The sequence below is a fragment of the Triticum aestivum genome, chromosome 3A (genome assembly GCF_018294505.1).
Source record: "Triticum aestivum cultivar Chinese Spring chromosome 3A, IWGSC CS RefSeq v2.1, whole genome shotgun sequence".
In the NCBI taxonomy this organism is placed as follows: domain Eukaryota; kingdom Viridiplantae; phylum Streptophyta; class Magnoliopsida; order Poales; family Poaceae; genus Triticum; species Triticum aestivum.
Window position 1 is genome coordinate 519,494,487 of NC_057800.1, and position 21,232 is coordinate 519,515,718.

The 21,232-nt window shown below is 45.1% G+C and overlaps 3 protein-coding genes across 3 annotated transcripts; 1 reads left to right on the plus strand and 2 right to left on the minus strand.

Moving 5' to 3' along the window:
• Window positions 1-3,016: 3,016 nt before the first annotated feature.
• On the minus strand, window positions 3,017-6,523 carry LOC123061974 (pentatricopeptide repeat-containing protein At4g32450, mitochondrial). Its single transcript, XM_044485270.1, has 2 exons — window positions 6,225-6,523; window positions 3,017-5,823 (listed from the first exon to the last, which is right to left on the minus strand). Exons 1-2 carry the CDS (start codon window positions 6,335-6,337, stop codon window positions 3,225-3,227), a joined length of 2,712 nt encoding a protein of 903 aa, XP_044341205.1. The 5' UTR covers window positions 6,338-6,523; the 3' UTR covers window positions 3,017-3,224.
• A 142-nt stretch (window positions 6,524-6,665) lies between these two features.
• On the plus strand, window positions 6,666-11,772 carry LOC123061975 (protein farnesyltransferase subunit beta). Its single transcript, XM_044485271.1, has 14 exons — window positions 6,666-6,969; window positions 7,330-7,416; window positions 7,499-7,604; window positions 8,070-8,105; window positions 8,640-8,722; window positions 8,802-8,855; window positions 8,957-9,008; window positions 9,075-9,139; window positions 9,257-9,313; window positions 9,419-9,491; window positions 10,269-10,355; window positions 10,435-10,576; window positions 11,080-11,183; window positions 11,343-11,772. Exons 1-14 carry the CDS (start codon window positions 6,686-6,688, stop codon window positions 11,577-11,579), a joined length of 1,467 nt encoding a protein of 488 aa, XP_044341206.1. The 5' UTR covers window positions 6,666-6,685; the 3' UTR covers window positions 11,580-11,772.
• Window positions 11,773-13,528: 1,756 nt separating this feature from the next.
• LOC123058527 (Werner Syndrome-like exonuclease) lies at window positions 13,529-18,638 on the minus strand. Its single transcript, XM_044481241.1, has 2 exons — window positions 18,164-18,638; window positions 13,529-13,732 (listed from the first exon to the last, which is right to left on the minus strand). The coding sequence occupies exons 1-2, from the start codon at window positions 18,584-18,586 to the stop codon at window positions 13,529-13,531; spliced, it is 627 nt and encodes a 208-aa protein (XP_044337176.1). The 5' UTR covers window positions 18,587-18,638.
• Between the last annotated feature and the right edge of the window lie 2,594 nt (window positions 18,639-21,232).

Here is a 21,232-nt window from a genome sequence, read left to right on the forward strand (position 1 = left end):
CCCTCTGGTAGTTCTTTTCTTCAGTATTTTTTATTTATTCCAAAATAATTCTCCATAAAATTTCAGCTCATTTGAGATGTGCAGAATAGGTATCTCTAACATAGCTTTTTCAGGTCCAGAATTCCAACTACCGGCATTCTCCCTGTTTGTGCAAACCTTGTATATTATGAGAGAAAAGACATTAGAATTACTCCACAAAGTGTTAAAAAGCATAAAAACACTATAAATAACAGTAGAAAAACATGATGCAAAATGGACGTATCACCTATCTATGTGTGAATTATTGAATTTTATTTTGGCATGTTGAATTCTCATTTATCTGTATCGTTGAATTGTCAAATTGATGATGAATTTATACTATATGATGGACATCCATGGATATGAGGGCTGGCATATGGGAGTATGGTTGTCCGGGAGGACAAATGAGAACCCGCCCGATGATATTCGCGGGCACGACAGCGGACGTATGCGTGCATGGATTTGCTAACTCCGTTTGTAGATGCTCTAACTGTAGTAGGTGAGCCCTTGTTAGGCCCTGTTGGGGTCTCCTCGGGCTACTAAAAGTCCTGAAACCTACCTCTCAACTCTTGGATACATGTCCACAGAAAACAAAAATCAAGAAGCTAGTGTTTCACATTCTTCTCCGACTCTTGATTGAATCATACCGGGTGACTAGAACGAAGCATTTTCCCTATTAGCTGGTGAACGATCACTAGGAGAGGATGGTATTTCAAATGATTCTCTTGGCTGCTTTAGTTCTGAGGGGATGGTGAAAGTGCTAGTTATCGACTAGAGGGGGTGAATATGTGATTTTTATGAACGTCTTCAAAACACGGGGGCTTTGAAGACAAGCAGTAGAAATGAACCTATTGATATGCAGCGAAAGGTAGCCTACATTAGACAAGCCATAGTCAAGTAAGCAATGAAGTGAAAGCACGGAGACTATCAGTAGCTAGGTAGTATAGATCAGGATGGAAGATAGTATGAAGCCAAACAACAACAGTCTTTACACAATGAAGTCAATCATATCATACAAGCAGGCAATGACTTCACGAAGACAAACTGTAAGTAAGAGAGGTAAAGGATAGAACCAGTTGCTTGGTGAGGACAGGGACTTGTTGGACCAGTTCCAGTTGCTGTGACAACTATACGCCTGGTTAGGGAGGCTGATATTCAACTCAGAAGACCGCGTCTTCATCTTATTCTCCTTGAGCTAAGGACACACAGTCCTCGCCCAATCACTTTGGTAAGTCTTCAAGGTAGACTTCCAAACCATCACAGACTTCGTTCACCGACGATCCACAATGACTCTTGGATGCTCATAATGCGACGCCTAACCGACTGGAGGATTCATAGTCCTCAAGTGTAACAAGTCTTTAGATCACGCAGATAGAAAGACTTCAGTGATGCCTAACACTCTTTGGCTCTGGGTGTTTAGGGCTTTGTCCTCGCAAGGATTTCTCTCTCAAAGGCTTCGGAGGTGGGTTGCTCTCAAACGACAAAAGCCGTGCACTAACTCTGAGTAGACACCAATTTATAATGTAGGGGGTGGGCTATTTATAGCCAGGAGGCAACCCGACCTGATTTGTCCGAGATGACCCTGGGTCACTAAGGAACTGACACGTGTCCAACGGTCAGATTTCAAACACACGTGGCAGCTTGACTTGGGCTACAAGTAAAGCTGACTTATCCAGCTCTGGATAAGATTTGCTCTCATTGTCTTCGCTCGAAGACATAGGATTTGGTTGAGCATCAATTCAGTCACTCTGACTTTATTCACTTGGACCCCACTTAACAGTACGGTGGTTCATATGATTCAACAAAGAAGAAAAGGGAACTACGAAACAACTATGTCTTCGCAATCTATAGTCTTCATGCGATGTCTTCTCATGTCATAATCTTCAATGTGAATCTCTTCACAGACCACCATTGTCTTTCATGTCTTCACACATTTTTAGGGGTCATCTCTGATAGGTAAACCGAATCAATGAAGGATTACTACCTGTGTTATTTTGCAATTCTCATAAACACATTAGTCCCTCAACTAAGTTTGTCGTCAATACTCCAACTAGGGATGGCACTAGATGCACTTACAGATGACAATTTCTTCAAAACAACATGGTAGTTTCTTTAGAAGAAAGGCATTTTTCCTTAAAAACTACCAAGAAAAATCGTTCGCTTGCCATTTCCTTCCAAGCTGAGGTTTGACAGATAACATTTCTGATTTAAAGTTCTACAAGCCCATAATCCGCTTGTGAAGTAAAAAAGAACTACTACTACATGGGTTGTGGCTCAACTCATATCCAAAACTAGATCATTTGAAAGATCATACAAGCCAACGAACCGTTTTCAGATCGTTTTAATTTTGGATTGGTGCGAACTAGCAATCCCCTTTTTGTTATCGAAGGCATTTGCCCTATGATTTCTCCAACTCCGCACTTGGGAATGCGAGATCCTGTCTTTCCCCGCTCCAGAAAATTACACTAGCATAGCTTTATATCCCAAATTTTAGATCAGCAGAGCTCGGGCGCGCGCAGAATTCAAAGCCGGATGCTAACCATGCCACTTCGACCTTACTCGTACGATGCTCCAGTGGGCCACATGTAAATCGAATTTTGACGTAAGATTTTACAAGATATTGTATGCAACCTGGGTCAATGTTGTACAGTAGATTTTTTGAAAATTTGTATGACGTGTTGGACTTCCATTTCACCGCTTGGCACGATTCCAGCTACAGAAGTGCACCCAAGTCACTGCTTTTACCATCAAAGCTCCAAGTTGCAAACTTCTTCAGTGAGGCTCTTTCCTGATACACAGAATAACTAAAAATCCTCTTATTGGAACGCTAAAGCATATAAAAGCCACCAGTAAAGGAGTACAAAAGAAGGGGTAACCAGTAAGATTCGTACAAGTCATCTAGCACAAAAAGTTACCAACAAGTACGAACTACAGAATACCTGCAAACCAAGTGTATATCTTTAGTTTCCGATGCATAATGACTTGTGAGGGAGCATCATCAGATAAAGAATGCTTCAAGCTAATAAATTCCAGGGTATAGAACACTAATAGGATGTTACATAGAAGAGAGGATACACCGTGTCCCTGACATGAAACCTGTGGTTAAACCAAATGTTTCATAGGCAACATACCTTCAGGATTTACACAACTGATTTTGGATCTCTACCTATAAAATTTTATAACAGCGTAGACATGTCACATTCTGTTTACCAATAGTCTTTGCAAGAGCACACACCATTTTCAAAATGGTGGAACCTCTTTGCGTCCCTCGCAATGATCTGACGGCCAACAAGCTTAGAGATTATCTTAAGAGCGGTGTGGCAGTCTCCACAGGAGCGAAGGTTCTTTATAACCCGAATTGGCGAACGGACAGCACTGGTTATAAGACCGTAACTAACAGCTAGTCTCTCACTGTGAGCTAGCAAGGCATCCTCTTTAGTTTCTGGATCAACGTCGTGAAGCACAAATCGAGTATCCGCAATATAGCCAGCCTCCTTCATATGAGCCGCCAAGTACCTCAGCTCTTCATAGATCTTAAGGGTTTCTGGATGGGATCGATCCCCTGCTCTGTATTCATGAACTTTGCTCCTAGCTTCAGCAGTATTAGCCTTTTTCCTTTCTTTCTCCTTTGCAAGGTCTGAAGCATTTACAGGGAAAAGACCCGTTTTAGACTGCTCATTCAGCCTAGAAGGATCCAGGCGTTCTATAATCTGAGCACAACGATCCCCAAGCTCTAAGTATCCATTAAGTCGGCACATATTCATCAAACTTTCCCAGATATCGACGCTCGGTTCCATAGGCATCCGTTCAACAAATTCACGAGCTTCATCAACATAGCCCGACTGGCCAAGCATATTAACAATGCTCGCATAATGATCCATGGAAGGAATTATACCAAAATCCTTCTGCATTGATTCAAAATGCAACATGCCCTCGTCAACCGATCCCAAAATTCCACAGGCCAAAAATACATGTGTGAACATGCCAGAATCTGGCTTATCTCCAGTCTGCTTAAAACGATCAAAAAAGTCAGTTGCTTCTTCACCAAGACCATTATGCACAAACCCTGAGATTATAGTGCTCCAAGATGTCAAATCATGCTGCGCCATAGTACTGAAAAGTTTCTTTGCATCTTCCATCGAGGCACATTTAGCATACATGTCCAAAATTTTGTTGTTAACATCTATGTCAACAGCTAGTTCTGATTGAGATATTTGATCATGTATTTGTCTTGCTTCTGCAAGAGCACATGCATCAGCGCATGCTTGCATCAGTTTAAAGTATTGAGGAGCATGCAGTACAATGCCTTTTCCTTGCAGCACCGGTAGAGCTTTCAAAGCTTCTTTTATGTTCCCATCTTCACATAACTTATCCAGTTCCTCAATAGTACCTTTGGATATGCCGCTGGCTTCATCAGATACTTCAGAAGGTGATCCATTATTTGGCAGGCTGCCAGGCAGTGAATGCTGGAAATACATGTTATCTTGATAGGGCTTACTGCTCAAGTTGTTCCCAGCTGACGTAATAGGTTGAATATCTGAATGAGATTCTGGATAAGTTCTGTTATGGCTGTGCTGTACATCTGTGTTTACATTCATGAAATGCTCTTGATGATTTCTCTGCCTGTCAATTTTGTTAGTGGTATAATGACTCTGATATGCTTGTGAAGCATTGTATCCAAAATCACCTCTGTGGCCTTGCTGGAATACTGGAAAATGCTCCTTATGGAAATGGCTAGTATTTGGATACTGTGAGGCAGAATTCACAGGCCTATTTGCATGATCATGACTTTGATAATCATTCTGCTGCTGAACGTTTCCAGTTAAGTTTTGATATGACTGTCCTGAAGGACCATATCCATTCTGCCTACCATTATAGTTCTGCTGGTTACTTTGGGTGTTGTAACCAAAGTTGTGTGTGGCATATCCAGTGCCATTGTGCTGCTGCTGAGTACTTGGTGGACCTCCATTAGAACTTGGGTGATTGTATGCACTACTTGCCTGATCAGGCTGCCTGGTATTGTATCCAAAATCACCATTGTGGCCTTGTTGAGGTCCTGCAACATGCTCCTTACGGGAACTGCTTGGAGTTGGATACTGTGACGCAGGATTGCCAGGCTTGTTGAAGTAATTACCATTAGATATTCGATCAACCTTCTGTTGATGAAAGACTTGCTGGTCACTTCCAGTTGGGCTTTGATGTGACTGTGCTGATGGGCCATATCCATACTGCCCACTAGTATAGCTCTCCTGGTTACTTCGGGAATTGTATCCAGAGCTGCAATCATATCCAGTAACGTCACGACCTCTTCGCACATTACCATCTGCAGAAAGGCCATTAATAGCAGGTATGACACTCTGCTGCTGATGAGCACTTGGTATATCGCCCTTGGGGTTTTGGTGGCCATATGCACTATTGCCCCCATACGATTGCCTGGCAGTATATCCAGGTGGCTCGTTATTCACTCTTGCACCGGTATATGGCTGGCGACTATCTGGTAAGCCATACGATCCACCGCTCTGGTAAGGTTGTTCAGAATTGCGTCCATAATGTGCATTGACACCGCCATCAGCATGCACACCTTTATTTCTATCAATGCCTTCTGAAGAATGAGCTGAAGGGGGATCCCTCTGCAAGGGGCGGCTGAAATGATCAGGTGAGTGTTTTGGGCGGGACTCTCCGTAGTTCCCTGCGTTTTGCACCCCCCAATCACGGTGATAGTCTCCATCAATTTGTTCGGATGCCACACTGCCAGCGCCTCGATGCGGAACCAAAAAACGCGGGCATCCTCTTTCAGCTGGAAGACTGAAACAGAATAGCAAATATGTCACGTTAATTTCCAGGCAAGAAATATGCGTCGAAGAAATCACAGTGGCCATTTGGGGACGTCAAAGCAATCTGTTTGGCTATGTGAACACTGAAATTATAGGGGATTGAGGTGGCCGGCTATTTTCAGCACACTGAAATTATAAGGTGCTATGAGTGGGCGTATGTGTTTAGTATCTCTGCCATCTCAAGCTCCGGCCGAAATTGATTTCTACTACATATTTTTTGGAAAAAAAAAACTTCTATGTTTAACTCATGTGGCTCTGTTTCTATCGCAAATGAGCACAAGTTCACAGAGAGGACTAAACCACTGGACGATGAAATCATGATTAGTAGGCAGGGGAAGACTGGTCCAAGGACTTGGCGCAGGCGTGCGGTACCTGTGAGGAGAACCGACTCGACGGGCGGGGGAGAGGAGCGCGGCCGCGAGCTCGCCGCGAGGGGAGTAGCGGGCGGCGAAGAGAGCCCTGCGCGCTCCAACCATGGCAGCCATCTCCCTCCACCTCTCAGCGCGGCGTGCTCCTGCTGTTCCGTGCGCCGCGGAAACCCTCCCGGAGACGAAGAGCCCCAGCCGCCAAGCGGAAAAAGAAAGAGGAGGCTGCCCTACGGTGGAGCGGCGGCGGCGGCGGCGCGGCCGTGCGTGCGCGGTGTGGTGGTGGGAATGATCCCCCCGCTCGAGCCGGACGGGTGGGTATAGCTAGCACACGGCCTCGCCCCGAAGCTGGGTCGGTCCACTGGGCCTCACTACCTACTGGGCTGGGCTTTTCACTTTCAGGCCTTCCTCCCTTTGCATCGAATTTCTAGTTTTCTACTACCCCAGTCCAAAGGACCAAGCTCGCACATGGTCCGCCTTTCCCTGAGATCCTCGCGGCCGCACGGAGACACAGCTCGCAGCCGCGGCGCACAGCGGAGCGGCGGTCCGCCTGCCTCCGCCGCGCCTATGGATTCGTCGTCGCAGCCGCAGCCACAGTCGCCTGCTGCCGGGGGCGACCCGTCGGAGGACGGCGCGGCCGCGGAGCTGCCCCGGCTCACCGTGACGCAGGTGGAGCAGATGAAGGTGGAGGCGCGGGTAGCCGACATCTACCGCGTCCTCTTCGACGCCGCGCCCAACGCCAAGTCCGTCATGTAAGGGACCCTCAAGCACGCTCCATATTAGTACTTCTCTTTAGCTACTAGCCTGCTGTTCGCGGTGTTTGGGAGTAGCGGGTTTGGGTGCGAGAGATGGGTTTCAGGGTGCGGAGATCAGATAGGTTTGCTTGGCTTCTGCTCGAAGTTGGAAGCTCACTGATAAGTTCACCTATGTGGCAGATGGGGGGAGGAATTGCTTGATTGTGGTACCAAAATGTTTGCTCATAGAAGCTTAGTGCTGTCAATTAGGTGTCGTATATAAGTGTGCCCTTTAATTTGGAACAACACTGACTTGAGACTATGATGTTCTCCACTTGCTTATACCGAACTTTGATCGTTATTTTTTTTTGGCTGCAGGCTAGAGCTGTGGCGTGATCAACATGTCGAGTATTTGATGAAAGGGCTGAGGCATCTCGCACCTAGCTTCCATGTGCTCGATGCCAAGTAATGCTTCTCCAGTGTTAAATTAACTTAAGTGCCGTCCCTGATTTATACTTTGCTTACAATTTTCTTCTGGTTCTTCCAGTCGGCCTTGGTTATGCTATTGGATGGTTCATGGGCTTGCGTTGCTGGATGAAACGCTTGATGATGACCTCGAGAACGATATTGTGGACTTCTTGTCTCGATGCCAGGTTTGTTGATCTGTTACAATATAATTGTATGGATATCTTGCTGCAGTTTGCAGTTAAATTTTGATAACACTTATGCTTAAGGATATATATGCTGAAAACTTTACAAGCAGACTGTTTAAGGCTTTGTTTCAAACTTCTGCTCTTCTTTGCTGATATGAAAAACAAGATTGAATGGAACCGCTTTACCAAACTGCTTAAGGTGGTGGGGCTACATGAATAAACCTCTCAATCCACGTGTAGTTTTGCATATATACATACTATAGATTATAGAAACTAAAAAAGTTGCTGAGACAATATGCTCTGGTTGCACGACACAGTAAATCTTATATGATTTTTTTATGGAAAAATGCAAGTAGTATTGGTCATACATAGTTAAAGCACTGGAGATACCCATTTGCAGATACAGTAATTTCTGAATATTACCATTTTCTTTCTCTTATGGTGGCTTAATTATAATTGTTTCAGGACAAACATGGTGGATATGGTGGTGGACCTGGGCAGGTTTGCTCTAACCTCAAACTCTTTTTAATTCCCCACATTTAGGTTGGTCAATCTTTTGCATTAGTTCTTGAAATGCAATTTTAGGCAACCATGGAATTTGGAACAGGCCATGTGAATGCTGGGCTGTAGAGATACTGGATCTGACATTACTTTCAAATGTTTGCTTCAAAATGAGTGCTTAGACCGTCCTAGGCTACTTGGCATGCTCACATGAATATACAAAATAACTTTGACAAATCATTTTAGGGTTATAAGAACTTCGGAGATATGTTTTATATGAAATATGTATCTGTGTGTTTGGTATTTGTCTATTTGATGACCTAATGTGTTCAGATAACTCAAGAAGCCTGCTGTAGTTGGCAAAGCTAGCTTTTGTAGTGGTATTGTTTCTCCGTCTTTTGGAAGTTCAGAGATAGCATTAATCTTTTTTTTTTGTTAATTGATCTGCCGTTTCATGTTTATCTACTCATTCAAGATGATAATTTCCACTGACCAGTTTTAAATTTCATCCTTTTGTTCACCTTTCTTTGGTAGTTACCTCATCTCGCTACATCGTACGCTGCTGTAAATACACTTGTAACCATAGGGAGTGAAAGAGCACTATCATCAATAAAAAGGTAACTCTATGTCCGCTCTTGGAGAAAGATGTTATTTATATCTGTGTCGTTTTCTTAACCGTTCTAAGTTGTCAATCAGGGACAATCTGTACAAGTTTATGCTTCTAATGAAGGACAAATCAGGTGCTTTCAGGTGTGTTTTCTCGATAGTGCATAGGGCAAGGAAAAATACTATTTCCATACCAAGTTCCATCTGACTAATGTCTGTTACTCCATTGAAAATCCTTCAACCAGAATGCATGATGGTGGTGAAATTGATGTCCGCGCTTGCTATACTGCAATATCGGTGAGTTTCTTGTAGTTCTTAATGTTTCTGTTGCCATTCTCTAATATTATGCTTGTTGAGATTTAGGTTGCCAGCCTCGTGAACATTCTTGATGATGAGCTGGCAAAAGGTGTTGGAAACTACATAGCAAGGTTTGCTTTGGTTAATGTGTTTTTTCAATTTTGCAATTTTAAAATATGTGGTTGATTTGTTCAGATAACCTTTTTCTATAGAATGATTGGTTAATTCATACACTATATCCCCCCCAGTTGTCAAACTTATGAAGGTGGGATTGCGGGAGAACCTTCTGCTGAAGCTCATGGTGGGTACGTTTCTAAGGATGTTCTCTGATGATTTTTTTTTTTTGCGGGGGGTCTCTGATGATTTTTATGTATCTGTTAAAAAGTTTAAATAAAAATTGCTTTGATAAGGTACACTTTTTGTGGGCTGGCTGCAATGGTCCTGCTTAATGAAGTGGAGAAACTCGATTTGCCTAGCTTGATTGTAAGACGACCCCTCCTACTACTTTATTCAGTTTTCCTTCTATTACAGTATGTATGTGTGTGTGCTAATTTTGGTTGCAATTAGTTGAACTTGGCCCTTTGGTTTTCAATTATGTAAAGGAGAAATGTATCGGATATTATTTAAAAATCTATTGCTTTATGTTTAGGAAATAGAAAAAGGTAACTTGTCAACTCTCAATTGACTAAAAGATTGTCCGAGTTGCAACCTGTAACAACTGAAACTGTGCACTTCACAACCTCGGGTAGTTTTGCGAGTATTTTTGACTGGCATGGATGCCATGTGTTCACCATGTTACTACCATGTCATCAGACAAATCTAACAACCGAAACATATGTCCAAGTTGCAACCTCTAACGACCGGAGCTGTCTACTTTACAATCTTGGGTGTTTTGCAAATATCAAAAATCTCTTAATTTCTGTGAAACTGTAAAGAGAGAAGAAAGAGAAAAAGATCTGGCACGGGACTGTTTTGTTTGATGATATGTCAGTGGCATGATATCCATGTCAGCCGAAGCCAGTTGTGAAACTAACTAAGGTTGTAAAGCGGACGGTTTTGTTATTTCATGGTTGCAACTTAGACGATTTTAGAGTCCAAATTTGGAAGTTGACTTTTGCAATAGTTCAGAGTTGGAAGTGGACTCTTGCGGAAGTTCCAGGTTGAAAAGTGAACCTTTTCTAGGAAATATATGAGGCCACATATGTAATGTGTTGTCACATCATTGTTTGTTGCAACACTAACTAGGGCCTCATCATTTAGGGCTGGGTGGCATTTCGTCAAGGAGTGGAATGCGGATTCCAAGGACGGACAAATAAATTGGTTGATGGTTGCTACTCCTTTTGGCAGGTAAAATACCGCTATGTATTTGAACTTCTTAAGCCACATGTTCTGCTCCATATATGACAGATGTCTTGTGTATGTCCAGGGAGCTGCTATTGCTTTAGCTCAAAAGCTAATGGCAGGGTCTGATGAACAATCTAAACAATCACAGCCCAGCAAATTATCCTCGGTAGATGATTCTTGTGGGACCAGCTCATCTGGATTGGCTTCAGAAAAATCTTCTGTTGGTAAGTATTTTGTGCTCAATACTTTCTTATGGAAAATTATCTTGTGGTACCAGTGTGCTTTTGTTCATTAAAAACATATTTCTGCTTCAAATATCTGGTGAAATAAATAATTAACTGAGATTCCATGTTATACTTACATTAAATATTATGCTTATATATCTTCTTTGCTGAGTTTATAAACTGTAACACATTGAAGAAATATAAACTCTCTTTTGGAATTGTGATGAGTTGGGGTTTGGCAATTCAATATGGTGTGATTATTGGTGTTTTCAAGTTTTTGTTAGTTCATCAGGAGTATATTCGTAAGTAACGTGCATTACTGCACTAGTGTCATTTGGTCACCTTGTTGCCTTGGTACCTTCGACACATATTTGTAACTTGAATACAAATTTCTAATGCTTCATAACCTGCGTTACATACTAGTGTCTAGTGCTTTGATTTACAAGGTGTTGGGTCTGATCTTGATTTATGTCACCGTTTTGTGTGTTTTTGTTCTCTGATAGTGGATTATGCGAAGATTGGATTTGATTTTATGAAGCAGAGCAACCAAATAGGTCCGCTGTTCCACAACATTGCTCTGCAACAATATATCCTGCTTTGTGCACAGGTAAAAAAAGAACATCTTACTTCTTGCATAGATAGATATCTAGAGTTTCTATTTTCGGAACTTCAAATTTTCGAGCGTGCATTTCGTGATGGGATATAATTCTTCAGCTTTGAAAGTTCATGTTGTAATTGAAACTATGTCTACTGCTGAAACACACAGGTGCCGGAGGGGGGATTGAGGGATAAACCTGGAAAGAACAGAGACCACTATCACTCATGCTACTGCCTGAGTGGCCTCTCAGTTAGCCAGTACAGCGCAATGACAGGTTCCGTTTCATGCCCCTTGCCGCAGCACATGCTTGGCCCATACTCGAACTTGCTAGAGCAAATTCATCCGCTCTACAACGTTGTGCTAGAGAAATACGAGGAGGCCTACGAGTTCTTTTCGAGCGAGTGATCAAATGTACACCTTTACAGTCTCAGATAGCTAGGACGATCTGTGATGTGGCTTCAAGTACTGGGGATATTTCTGCAACGTGTCCGTTTGTTGTATACTAGCAGTCATTTGAATAATTGGATTATGCTCCTTGCACCGTGTATGACTGATTCACTATGAGTGCATGGTGAGAGGCTGAGCTCTTTTGGTTACATGTCTCGGGGATGTTATTGATAGCATTGCTGACTGATGCCAAGACATTCTCTTCCTAACTCGTGCTCGGCATCTTAACCTTCAGGGCCTGTTCGGATGACAGGAAAAATACACCCTCTACAAGTCAAAACCTTCTCCAATCCACCCCAATCCCCCTGTGAGAAGGTGTAACCGAACAAAGCCTCAAATGGAACGTTGGATAGGAAAGCTATGTGCCATATGCCTCGTGCGACTGGATATGCTCACAAAGTGGCAATGCAAATATATGTTTCGTGGCCTGTTCCGTACAATGTTAAATTCTAAGGCTTGTGGATCTGTTTAGTTTATGTGTCATATTTTTTTTAGATGTTTTGTGCCATATCTCAAAAGAGAGAAGTCCATATTTCAACTCTGAATAGTCAAGAATCAACCCACCGTCCAAGGCGTAGGCGGGCGTGAGCCGGGTGCAGGGGCCGGTGGGTTGGCCTCTTCGTGTGGCTTGGCCACCTTCGTCAAGTCAAGGTGGAGACTTGCTGGATTTGCGTGAGGCGGTTGCTTCGCCTCTTGTTGGCAACGTCCTCGTGTTTTGATTTCGGTGAGGGGTTTGGTCCAGGATGCCAGGCCTGCCCGCGGGTGGTGGACTGCCCGTTTGGCTCTCCAGCGAGTCTCATGGTGGCGGTGGTGGCTGCACTTTTTGGTCGACTCTCATGGTGAAGGTGATGGCTGCCAGTGGCGGAGTCAGAAATTAAGGATCAGGGGGGCCAAATAACTCAAAGTTTCAATAACAGGGGCCAAACAATACTAATACATATATTTTTTATAAAATGTACACTGTTCATCTAGTAATTAGCAGCAAATCAATAATCTTAAGGGGGCCAGGGCCCCTACTGGTCCCCTCTGTCTCCGCCATTGATGGCTGCACTTCTTGGTCGTGTGGCCGGCAACCGGTGTGGCGGTAAGTGATCCTGTCTCGCAACGGGCCTTACCATTGGGTGCGCTTGATAGACTCGAAGGCGGTGATGAAATTGCGTTGTTAAGGGGATTTGTGTGTGTTTTTTGCGGTGCAATTTCTGTTATACGGTTTCCTCTTTAATATATTTTGTAAGAAAGACTTTCTCACTATGTTATATCATTCGGCCGTGTTGCTTTCTATATAAAGCGAGCCGGAAGTCTATTTCAAGAGACTACTACTATATGTGGAAACAAAGTTTTCATAGGAAGTGGAAACCAAATGTTCCAAAAAAAGCCTGAAAATGAGAGAGGCGGTATTATGGGAGCTATGATAAAGGACATAAATTTGGCAACCAAAAGTGAGACATATGAAAATATGAGTTATTTAAAGTGATGTTGATTTCTTTTCACACCTCCCAAGTGATATTGATTTGATTTTATATCTTGCACGTTTCTGAAACTTGTGGGTTATATAACACTATAGGTTTTTTGTCAAAATTTTGGAATATTTGAAACATGATTTTCAATTCGTTTCACCAGATATAATACTCTCTACCTTGTACTCCATCCGTTTCTAAATATAAGCCCTTTCAGATATTTCAATAAAATGAGTGAATCTACACTCTAAAATATGTCTATCCGTATGTAGTTCATATTGAAATCTCTAAAGAGCTTATATTTAAAAACAGAGGGAATATCTTGTAAAGTTTCTAAGTTCCAACACCAGGGCAAACTCCATATCGACATGCTTGGGATGCAAAGCAAAAGGTAACACTATTCACCTAATAACCCTAGAAAACTAAGCAGATGGCATTGGCACCCTTGACCTAATATTCGCTGTCGTAGAGCCTCCGGCCGACCTCGAACGATGCAAAGGCGTCGGCGCAAGCATACTGCAGTTGGTCCCGCGTCAACCGCGGCGCGTCCCAGGCGCTGACCCGCACGTGGTGCGGCTTCTCAGGCCACACGCCTATCACCTGCCACACAAGGCCCTGCAGCCCGGTGTGCCGCAGCGCCGGCTTCCCCAGCGTGTTCGTGGCGAGGTAGCGCAGGTCCACCGTGTTCGCGGCGAGGTAGCGCAGGTCCACAATTGACATAGGCTGCTTGCAGGTGTCTTTGAAGTTCTGAATAAATCGGGCTTTTAATTCTGCCCATGAACCAATGGAATTGGGCGGCAGCCCCTTCAGCCAGGTGCGGGCTGTTCCATCCAACATCATGGCGAAGTACTTGGCCATTGTCGCGTCACTGGCCTCCAGTAGTTTCATGGCCATCTCATAGCTTTCAATCCACGCCCCTAGCTGTAAATCGGCCGTGTAATTAGGCACCTTTCGAGGCCCCTTGAACTCCTTTGGCAAACGCTCATTACGCAGAGCGGGTACCAAACAAGGGACACCTCCAGTCCTTGTGGCCACGCCTGCCTCAATAGAGGCCGTCGGATGAACCGAAAAAGACTGGTGAGCCGCCTGCTCAGCTGCCTGTTGAGCCGCCCGCTCAACCTCTTGACGGATCTTGTCCTGGTCCACCAAGTTAAGAGCCCCATCACGTGCCGAGTCATGCCCGCACGGCTGGTCACGGCGCCGGGAGTTGCTTGAAACGACTGCTGGATCTATGTGCCTGCTATAACTCGGGCTCTGGCTTGGGCGAGGGGTCGAATGGATCCTGTCTCGACTATAAGAATATGCCTCCTGCTGTGGCAGAGTCGTCTGAAGAAGTTCTCTGACCCTTCGGGTTTCAATTGCCGTCGGAGAGTCACCCTCCGCTGGTAGAGCCGCCAGTCGCGCCGCCGCAACGATCATGTTCTCCAAAGGGTTAGAATAATGACCCGATGGTGTTGGTACATAAGGAGGTGAAGCAATATTCATATGAGGAGGTTCCATCACCCGTGGTTGAACCGGCGTCCCAGCCCCGGGCGTTGCCACCCGGTTTACCTCCGGCGGGTTACTGGGGCCTGCACCGGGTGTGCGGAAGAGGTTTCTAGGATCATAAGTCAGAGGCAGACGTGATTGAGCCTTCTGGTGTCTTCTCCTCATGATCTCATTTGATGCGTTCAGATCCATCATGAGCTGGAAGGCCTCTGATTGAATCTGCTGAGCTCGAGCATCTAAAGTCGCCCGCTCCGCGGCCATCCTGACGTCCTCCGCTGCTAGGTTTTCCTTGGCTTGTACTACCTCCTCACGTAACCGTGCCACTTCTGCATCGTGCTGAGCCTGATCCGCCAGGTTAACCACGTCAGTTAACAGGGTTGTCATCCCGTCCATGAGATCCATCAGTACCTGAGCCGGCAGGCGCGCAGAGCCTCCTGCCCCGGCTGCCGTTGACCCTGAGGTTATCACTGCCGCAGCCGTAGAGTTTTGAACGGGCTGCGTGCCAGTCATGAAGATCCCTGCCCTGCTTGGCGGCTCAAAGGGGTCCGAAATACTGCTGCCATCAGAACAGCCCCCAAGCCCACCGTCTTGCACTTGATATAACAAATTTGTCTCCCCTATGGACGATCCACCGTCAAAGCAGATGGTCGTCTCACCACCAGACGCAGATCCTTCAGAAAACTCTCCTCCATGGGTGCATCCCACGAAGGCACGCTTCACAGCGGGCTGAGTCCGGGCGGGTCTCTCACGCTGAGTTGTCTCGATGATGTCGGTGCAGATGTCCGGCTCAGGGCCCGGCTCGCTGATCTGGCCGATGAAGACGTGGATTCCGCCAAAGGGGACCCGGTACCCGTACTCGATTGAGCCGGCGTCAGGGCCCCAACCAGCGCCGTCGATGTAGAGCTTGCCGCGACGACTCTTGGTCATCCGGCCCACAACATATCCCTTGAGCCCTTCGAAGTTGCCCTTCAAGAACTCAAATCCACCGTGCGCAAGCCCCATGGTGGGCGCCAACTGTCGTGGAATTGTCACGACAGATGTCCTAGTGAAAGGACTTAATCGTGGAGCCATCGCAACTAGGAAGCTTAAAGGGGTTAAACGGAACAAAGGACACGAGAGATTTATACTGGTTCGGCTCCTTGCGATGAAGGTAAAGGCCTAATCCAGTTGAGGTGATATTGCTAGGTTTCGATGACCAAGGAGCGAATACGCTTAACCTGGCTCTCGATCTTTTGTTTTTTACCCTAAGCCGCCGCCGGGTCGTCCCCTTATATACACGGGTTCACGCCCTGCGGCCTACAGAATCTCGGCCGGCTCATACAACGTGTCCGGCTCAGTGACGTATCTTACATGCCTTACATGCCTTACATTACAAGTCTATTCGTACATGGCGGTTTATACTTACGGGCCCTAAGCCGCCCCTGGGCCTGGGCCTATCATAAGCCTAACTGTGAACCACCACCTTGTATACTCTTGGGCTTCATACAGGTGAACCGTCATTGTGGGCGGGTCATATCTGATAGTCATATGCTCATCAGGCAATATTATGAGAGCTATGATAAAGGACATAAATTTGGCAACCAAAAGTGAGACATATGAAAATATGAGTTATTTAAAGTGATGTTGATTTCTTTTTCACACCTCCCAAGCGAACTTGATTTAATTTATTATATCTTGCATGCTTATCACTAGTAGAAAAAGGATCAAACGTGAAGCACATTAGTGCCGGTTTGATTTTGGCCCGGTAATAATGGTACCATTAGTGCCGGTTCGAACGGATTTGCATTAATGCCGGTTCGTGTTGAACCTTTAGTACCGGTTCGTGGCACGAACCGGTACTAAAGGGGTGGTGGAAGGCTGGCGTCAGGCCGGGGCCCCACGAACACCTTTAGTACCGGTTCGTGCCATGAACCCGTACTAAAGGGGTCTGACCTATAGTACCGGTTTGTGACACAAACCAGCACTATAGGGCAATTTTCAAACTCTACCCCCCCCCCCCCCCGTGTCGCCATTTCAGTTCTGAAAAAATCAAAAGAAAATGATAAAAACTTCAAAAAATAAAATCCTTCGAGAGGTAGTTATATTACTACATATACTAGTTAGGAAAATTTGAAAACTTAAATTTGGACATGCTTTGCAAAAAGTGTAGGGAAAATGTAAAACGGCTATAAATTTTGCATACGATGTCGGAAAAAACATATAATATATCAAAAATTTCAGCACGAAAATCCGCATCCGATGGAGACAGCCTATGGCCTGTTTGGAATTTTTTAGAATCCTCAAATTCCAAAAGGAAAAAAAGATATGGTCAAATTTCAATTTGTTTAAAAAAATTTGGTTAAATCTAGTCAAATTAATTATTCAAGAAGTATTAATGTTACTACATAATTATTCAAGAATATTAGTTTTACTAAATAATTATTTCAATTTTTTGAATTTTGGTCAAATCTGGTCAAACTATGGTCAAACTTATTTAAGAAATATTAGCGTTACTAAATAATTACTGTTTTTTAGAATAATAGTTTCAAATTCAAACGGTGAAATGTGTGACTTCATGCTCAAGCTAAACTCCTGAGGGTTAATAGGATTGACATCTTACTATTGTCAGGAAAACAACAAGTGCAGACTCGGAAACGAAGGAGAATAGAACTCGAAAGTTAAGCGTGCTCGAGCTGGAGTAGTGAGAGGGATGGGTGACCGGTCGGGAAGTTAGATGATTTGGAATGAGTGATCCACACTTGAGCAGTTAAGAGAGGTGATTAGAGACTAAATCATTAAATAATTCAAAAAAATAAAAATAAAAAAAATCCAAAATTTTCAAAAAAAATTTAAAAAAACTTTTAGTACCGGTTGGTAACACCAACCGGTACTAAAGGTCCCCCATACCAAGGCGCGAGCTCACGCCACGTGATGGCACTTTAGCGCCGGTTCATGCCGAACCGGTACTAAAGGGGAGGGGGGCTTTAGTGCCCATCCTTTAGTGCCGGTTATGGAACCGGCACTAAAGGCCCTTACGAATCGGCGCTAAAGCTCCGTTTTCTACTAGTGTATGAAACCTGTGGATTATGTTACACTAGCTTTTTTGTCAAAATTTTGGAATATTTGAAACATGATTTTCAATTCATTTCACCAGATATACTCTCTACCTTGTACTCCCTCCGTTCTTAAATATAAACCCTTTTAAAGATTTCAATATGACTTATATATGTACTAGCAAAATGAGTGAATCTACACTTTAAAATATGTTTATCCGTATTTAGTCCATGTCCATATTGAAATCTCTAAAGAGCTTATATTTAAAAACGGAAGGAGTATCTTGTAAAGTTTAAAAGTTCAACACCAGGGCAAACTAAATATCGACATGCTTGGGTGCAAAGCAAAGATAACACTATTTACCTAATAATCCTAGAAAACTAAGCGGATGGCATTGGCACCCTTGACCTAATATTCGCCGTCGTAGAGCCTCCGGCCGACCTCGAACGATGCAAAGGCGTCGGCGCAAGCATACTGCAGTTGGTCCCGCGTCAGCCGCGGCGCGTCCCAGGCGCTGACCCGCACGTGGTGCGGCTTCTCGGGCCACACGCCCATCACCTGCATGTTCGCGGCGAGGTAGCGCAGGTCCACCGCGTTCGTCACCTGCAGCCCGTAGTGAGCGCTGAGCTTCTGCGCGTCGCCGTAGACCCCGACGCCGACGAAGGTGAAGCGGCCGTCGGCGAGGAAGTCGAAGAGGGAGTCCGGGACGTAGTCGGCGCGGAGGATCTGGAAGACGAGGCAGCGGCGGCCGACGCACAGCTGCAGCAGCGCGACGGGGCCCGGCGGGAGGCCGCGGAACGAGGGGCGCCACTCGACGTCGAGGCCGACGACGAGGCGGTCGAGGCGGCGGCGGTGGATGCGGTAGACGAGGTCCAGCCACTCGTCGACGACGCCGCCGGAGGAGGTCAGGGTGGTGTGGACGTGGTCCTGGCCGAACGCCACGATGCAGTGGCCGTCGCCGAAGTCCGTCACCATGGAAGTCGCCATCTCGATCGTCCTCCCGAGGTTTCGAACTGCTGTTTGGTATAGATAGACTAGATCAGAAATCCAGAGTAGATTTGTCTTGCTGGGTCTCGGCCGTATATATTGTAGCGGTACGACGGTGCGTCTGTTTTTCTTTTCCTTTTCTTTAGGGGAGTTTTTCTTTTCCTTTTTGAGGCAACAAAAACGACGGTGCGTCTGTTTTTCTTTTCCTTTTTTGAGGGTAATAGCTAAATTTTATTGATCAAAAGCCACAAGAAGTGGGATACAAAAAATATCATGGGGTTGAAACCAAATATGGCACGAGCCCCTCGTCCAAAGAATTCAAAATTTTAGCTAGTCTATCTGAACAACAATGCTACATTCACAAACTTATTACTGGGTTTTACGAGTTCCTCCTGACATGGCAAGTTACTATTGGATTAAGAGGGAGGTTGGGCCCCACCCACCTGAAAATGGGTGGGGGGGGGGGGGGGGGGGCGATGGAGAGATTTTATCGTTAGCCCCGTAACAGCTCCGTAGAATGCCCGTGTGTTTAGCATTTTTGCTATCTGAATCTGTGTTGGTTGCTCGGCCTTCGAAAATGTATTTGTACTTGAAGTTTGATGCTCAATGTTTGACCTCCTTGATAATGTGTCCATAGGTACTGTCTGTTTCCTTCTCAATGTCGCTTATCACTTGTTTCGAGTCGGAGGCAACAACAAAATTTTGAAGTAGCAAATTCTCAACAAGATACAAAGTTCGTGACAGGCGATCGCTTCTACTGCTGCAACCTTCTTGACTCCATGGATGATCGTGGTTATCCATTAAGCAGAGAAAATAGTAATAAAAAGAAAAATGATTATGCTCCTTTATCTTAAAAGAACAGACTAACAGGCTCAGCCACTTAGCCAACTTTAGTAATTAAATACTATCATTGTATGGATAACTCTTATTGTGAAAAGACATATTTACTTTATAATGGAAAAGTAGAGCCAAAGAATATGAACTATACAAGTTCGCAATACCTTTTGACGAAAGAAAGGGTTCCTGTGTATAAAAAGGGCCTCATCAAAAGAACCATAGAAACGATGGAACCCACTGACGGTCTGTGTCTATGCACACGGCTGCTGCGGAACCCTCCAAGCCGGAGCGAGCTAGGCTGGCATCTACATTTTTTTTTAGAATCTCACAAAGCTTTATTACTGAATCATAATGTTCATAGGTACAAAAAGAAGATCGCCGGGTTGTCCTAGCCAAGTGTGTCGGCCAAACCCTAAAGATAACGCATGCTTTGCGAGATTATGGGCCTCCGTATTGGAGGTCCTATACTCATGAGTAAACGAACATGAAATAAAGGTAGTTGCTCTAGTCTTGATTTCCTCGACAATGGCTCCAAATTCTGCTGAGCTTCCCTGTCTGATTGCATCTACCACCACCTTGCAATCGGAGGCAACAAGTAAATGGTTGATATAGAGATCTTCTGAAAGTGCTAATGCCTCCCGAACAGCTAGTGCTTCTAGCACTTGGGGGTTGTGCAGTCCTCTGAAAACGAGAGCTGACGCTCCCATGAACAAACCTCTCTCATCCCTGCAAACCACACCAACTGCGCCAAACGTACCTGGGCGTGACACGGCCGCGTCCACATTGAGTTTGTAGTAATCTGTTGGTGGTGGAATCCACGTACGGGGTCGTGGTACTGCTATCCCATGTGCTTCCTCCTTCTTCTTCTTCAAAAACTCTATGTCTGATAAGTAAGCTTTGATGAAGTTGTCAGTGGCAAACGGAGTCTGGTATATATCCTCATGTATAGCTTTCCGTCTTGCACTCCAAATCGCCCATAAAGTAACAATCATCAACTGAAATTGCTCCGGTGGAAGAGAGTCATTCATGGCAAAGAGCCACAGCCGTGCGTCAGGTTCTGAGGTTGCCCACATGTGCTCGACCATCTCGGCTTCTGAAAGTGCCCACACACACCTAGACACATTACACTCCAGCAAAGAATGCCGCCAGCTATCCTGCCCTCCGCATAGGGAGCAAGCACTCGTAGTGGCCATATGACGATGGTTTAGGACATCTCCCGTAGGGAGTGAGTGTTGCGCCAATCGCCAAGTGAAAAAGCGCAGTTTCGGTGGCACTGACATGTTCCATAGCGAGTTCCACCCCCTCATCTCATGTTCAGAGTTGGAAGGATCCTCCCTTTCCTCCAGCCATGCCTCGCGCCCAATCTTGATCTTGACAATCATCTTATAAGCTGACCGTACAGAAAAACGCCCCCTTGGATCATCATTCCATGCCCAGAAATCGTCCACACGCCGTGTACAGAGCGGTATTTGCAAGATCGCCTCCACATCAATGGGTATGAACACCTGTCTAAGCAAGTCCTCTCGCCATGCAGCTCTAGTGTGGTCGATCAGATCAGAAACCAGTTGCGGTGGGTCAGCAACTAAGGAGGCCACCGGCTTCATCATTCCGTCCCTTGGGATCCAACTATGTTGCCATATGTTCGTGGTAGTTCCATCACCAATACGCCGGATAGCTCCTTGGGTGATAATATCTCTCCCATCAAGTATAGATCGCCACACCTGAGAAGGATGTGGACCTAGTTGAGCTTCAAGGACTGTACATTGTGGAAAATATGATGCTTTAAGGATTTGTGCACTAAGAGAGGAG

Coding starts and splice junctions, on each gene's coding strand:
- LOC123058527 (XM_044481241.1), bottom strand. CDS start 18,586: ATGGCGACTTCCATGGTGACGGACTTCGGCGACGGCCACTGCATCGTG. Junction 13,733..18,163: donor TGCGCTACCTCGCCGCGAAC/ATGCAGGTGATG, acceptor CTCGCCACGAAC/ACGCTGGGGAAGCCGGCGCT.
- LOC123061974 (XM_044485270.1), bottom strand. CDS start 6,337: ATGGCTGCCATGGTTGGAGCGCGCAGGGCTCTCTTCGCCGCCCGCTAC. Junction 5,824..6,224: donor CGAGTCGGTTCTCCTCACAG/GTACCGCACGCC, acceptor ATTCTGTTTCAG/TCTTCCAGCTGAAAGAGGAT.
- LOC123061975 (XM_044485271.1), top strand. CDS start 6,686: ATGGTCCGCCTTTCCCTGAGATCCTCGCGGCCGCACGGAGACACAGCT. Junction 6,970..7,329: donor CCCAACGCCAAGTCCGTCAT/GTAAGGGACCCT, acceptor TTTTGGCTGCAG/GCTAGAGCTGTGGCGTGATC. Junction 10,577..11,079: donor TTCAGAAAAATCTTCTGTTG/GTAAGTATTTTG, acceptor GTTCTCTGATAG/TGGATTATGCGAAGATTGGA.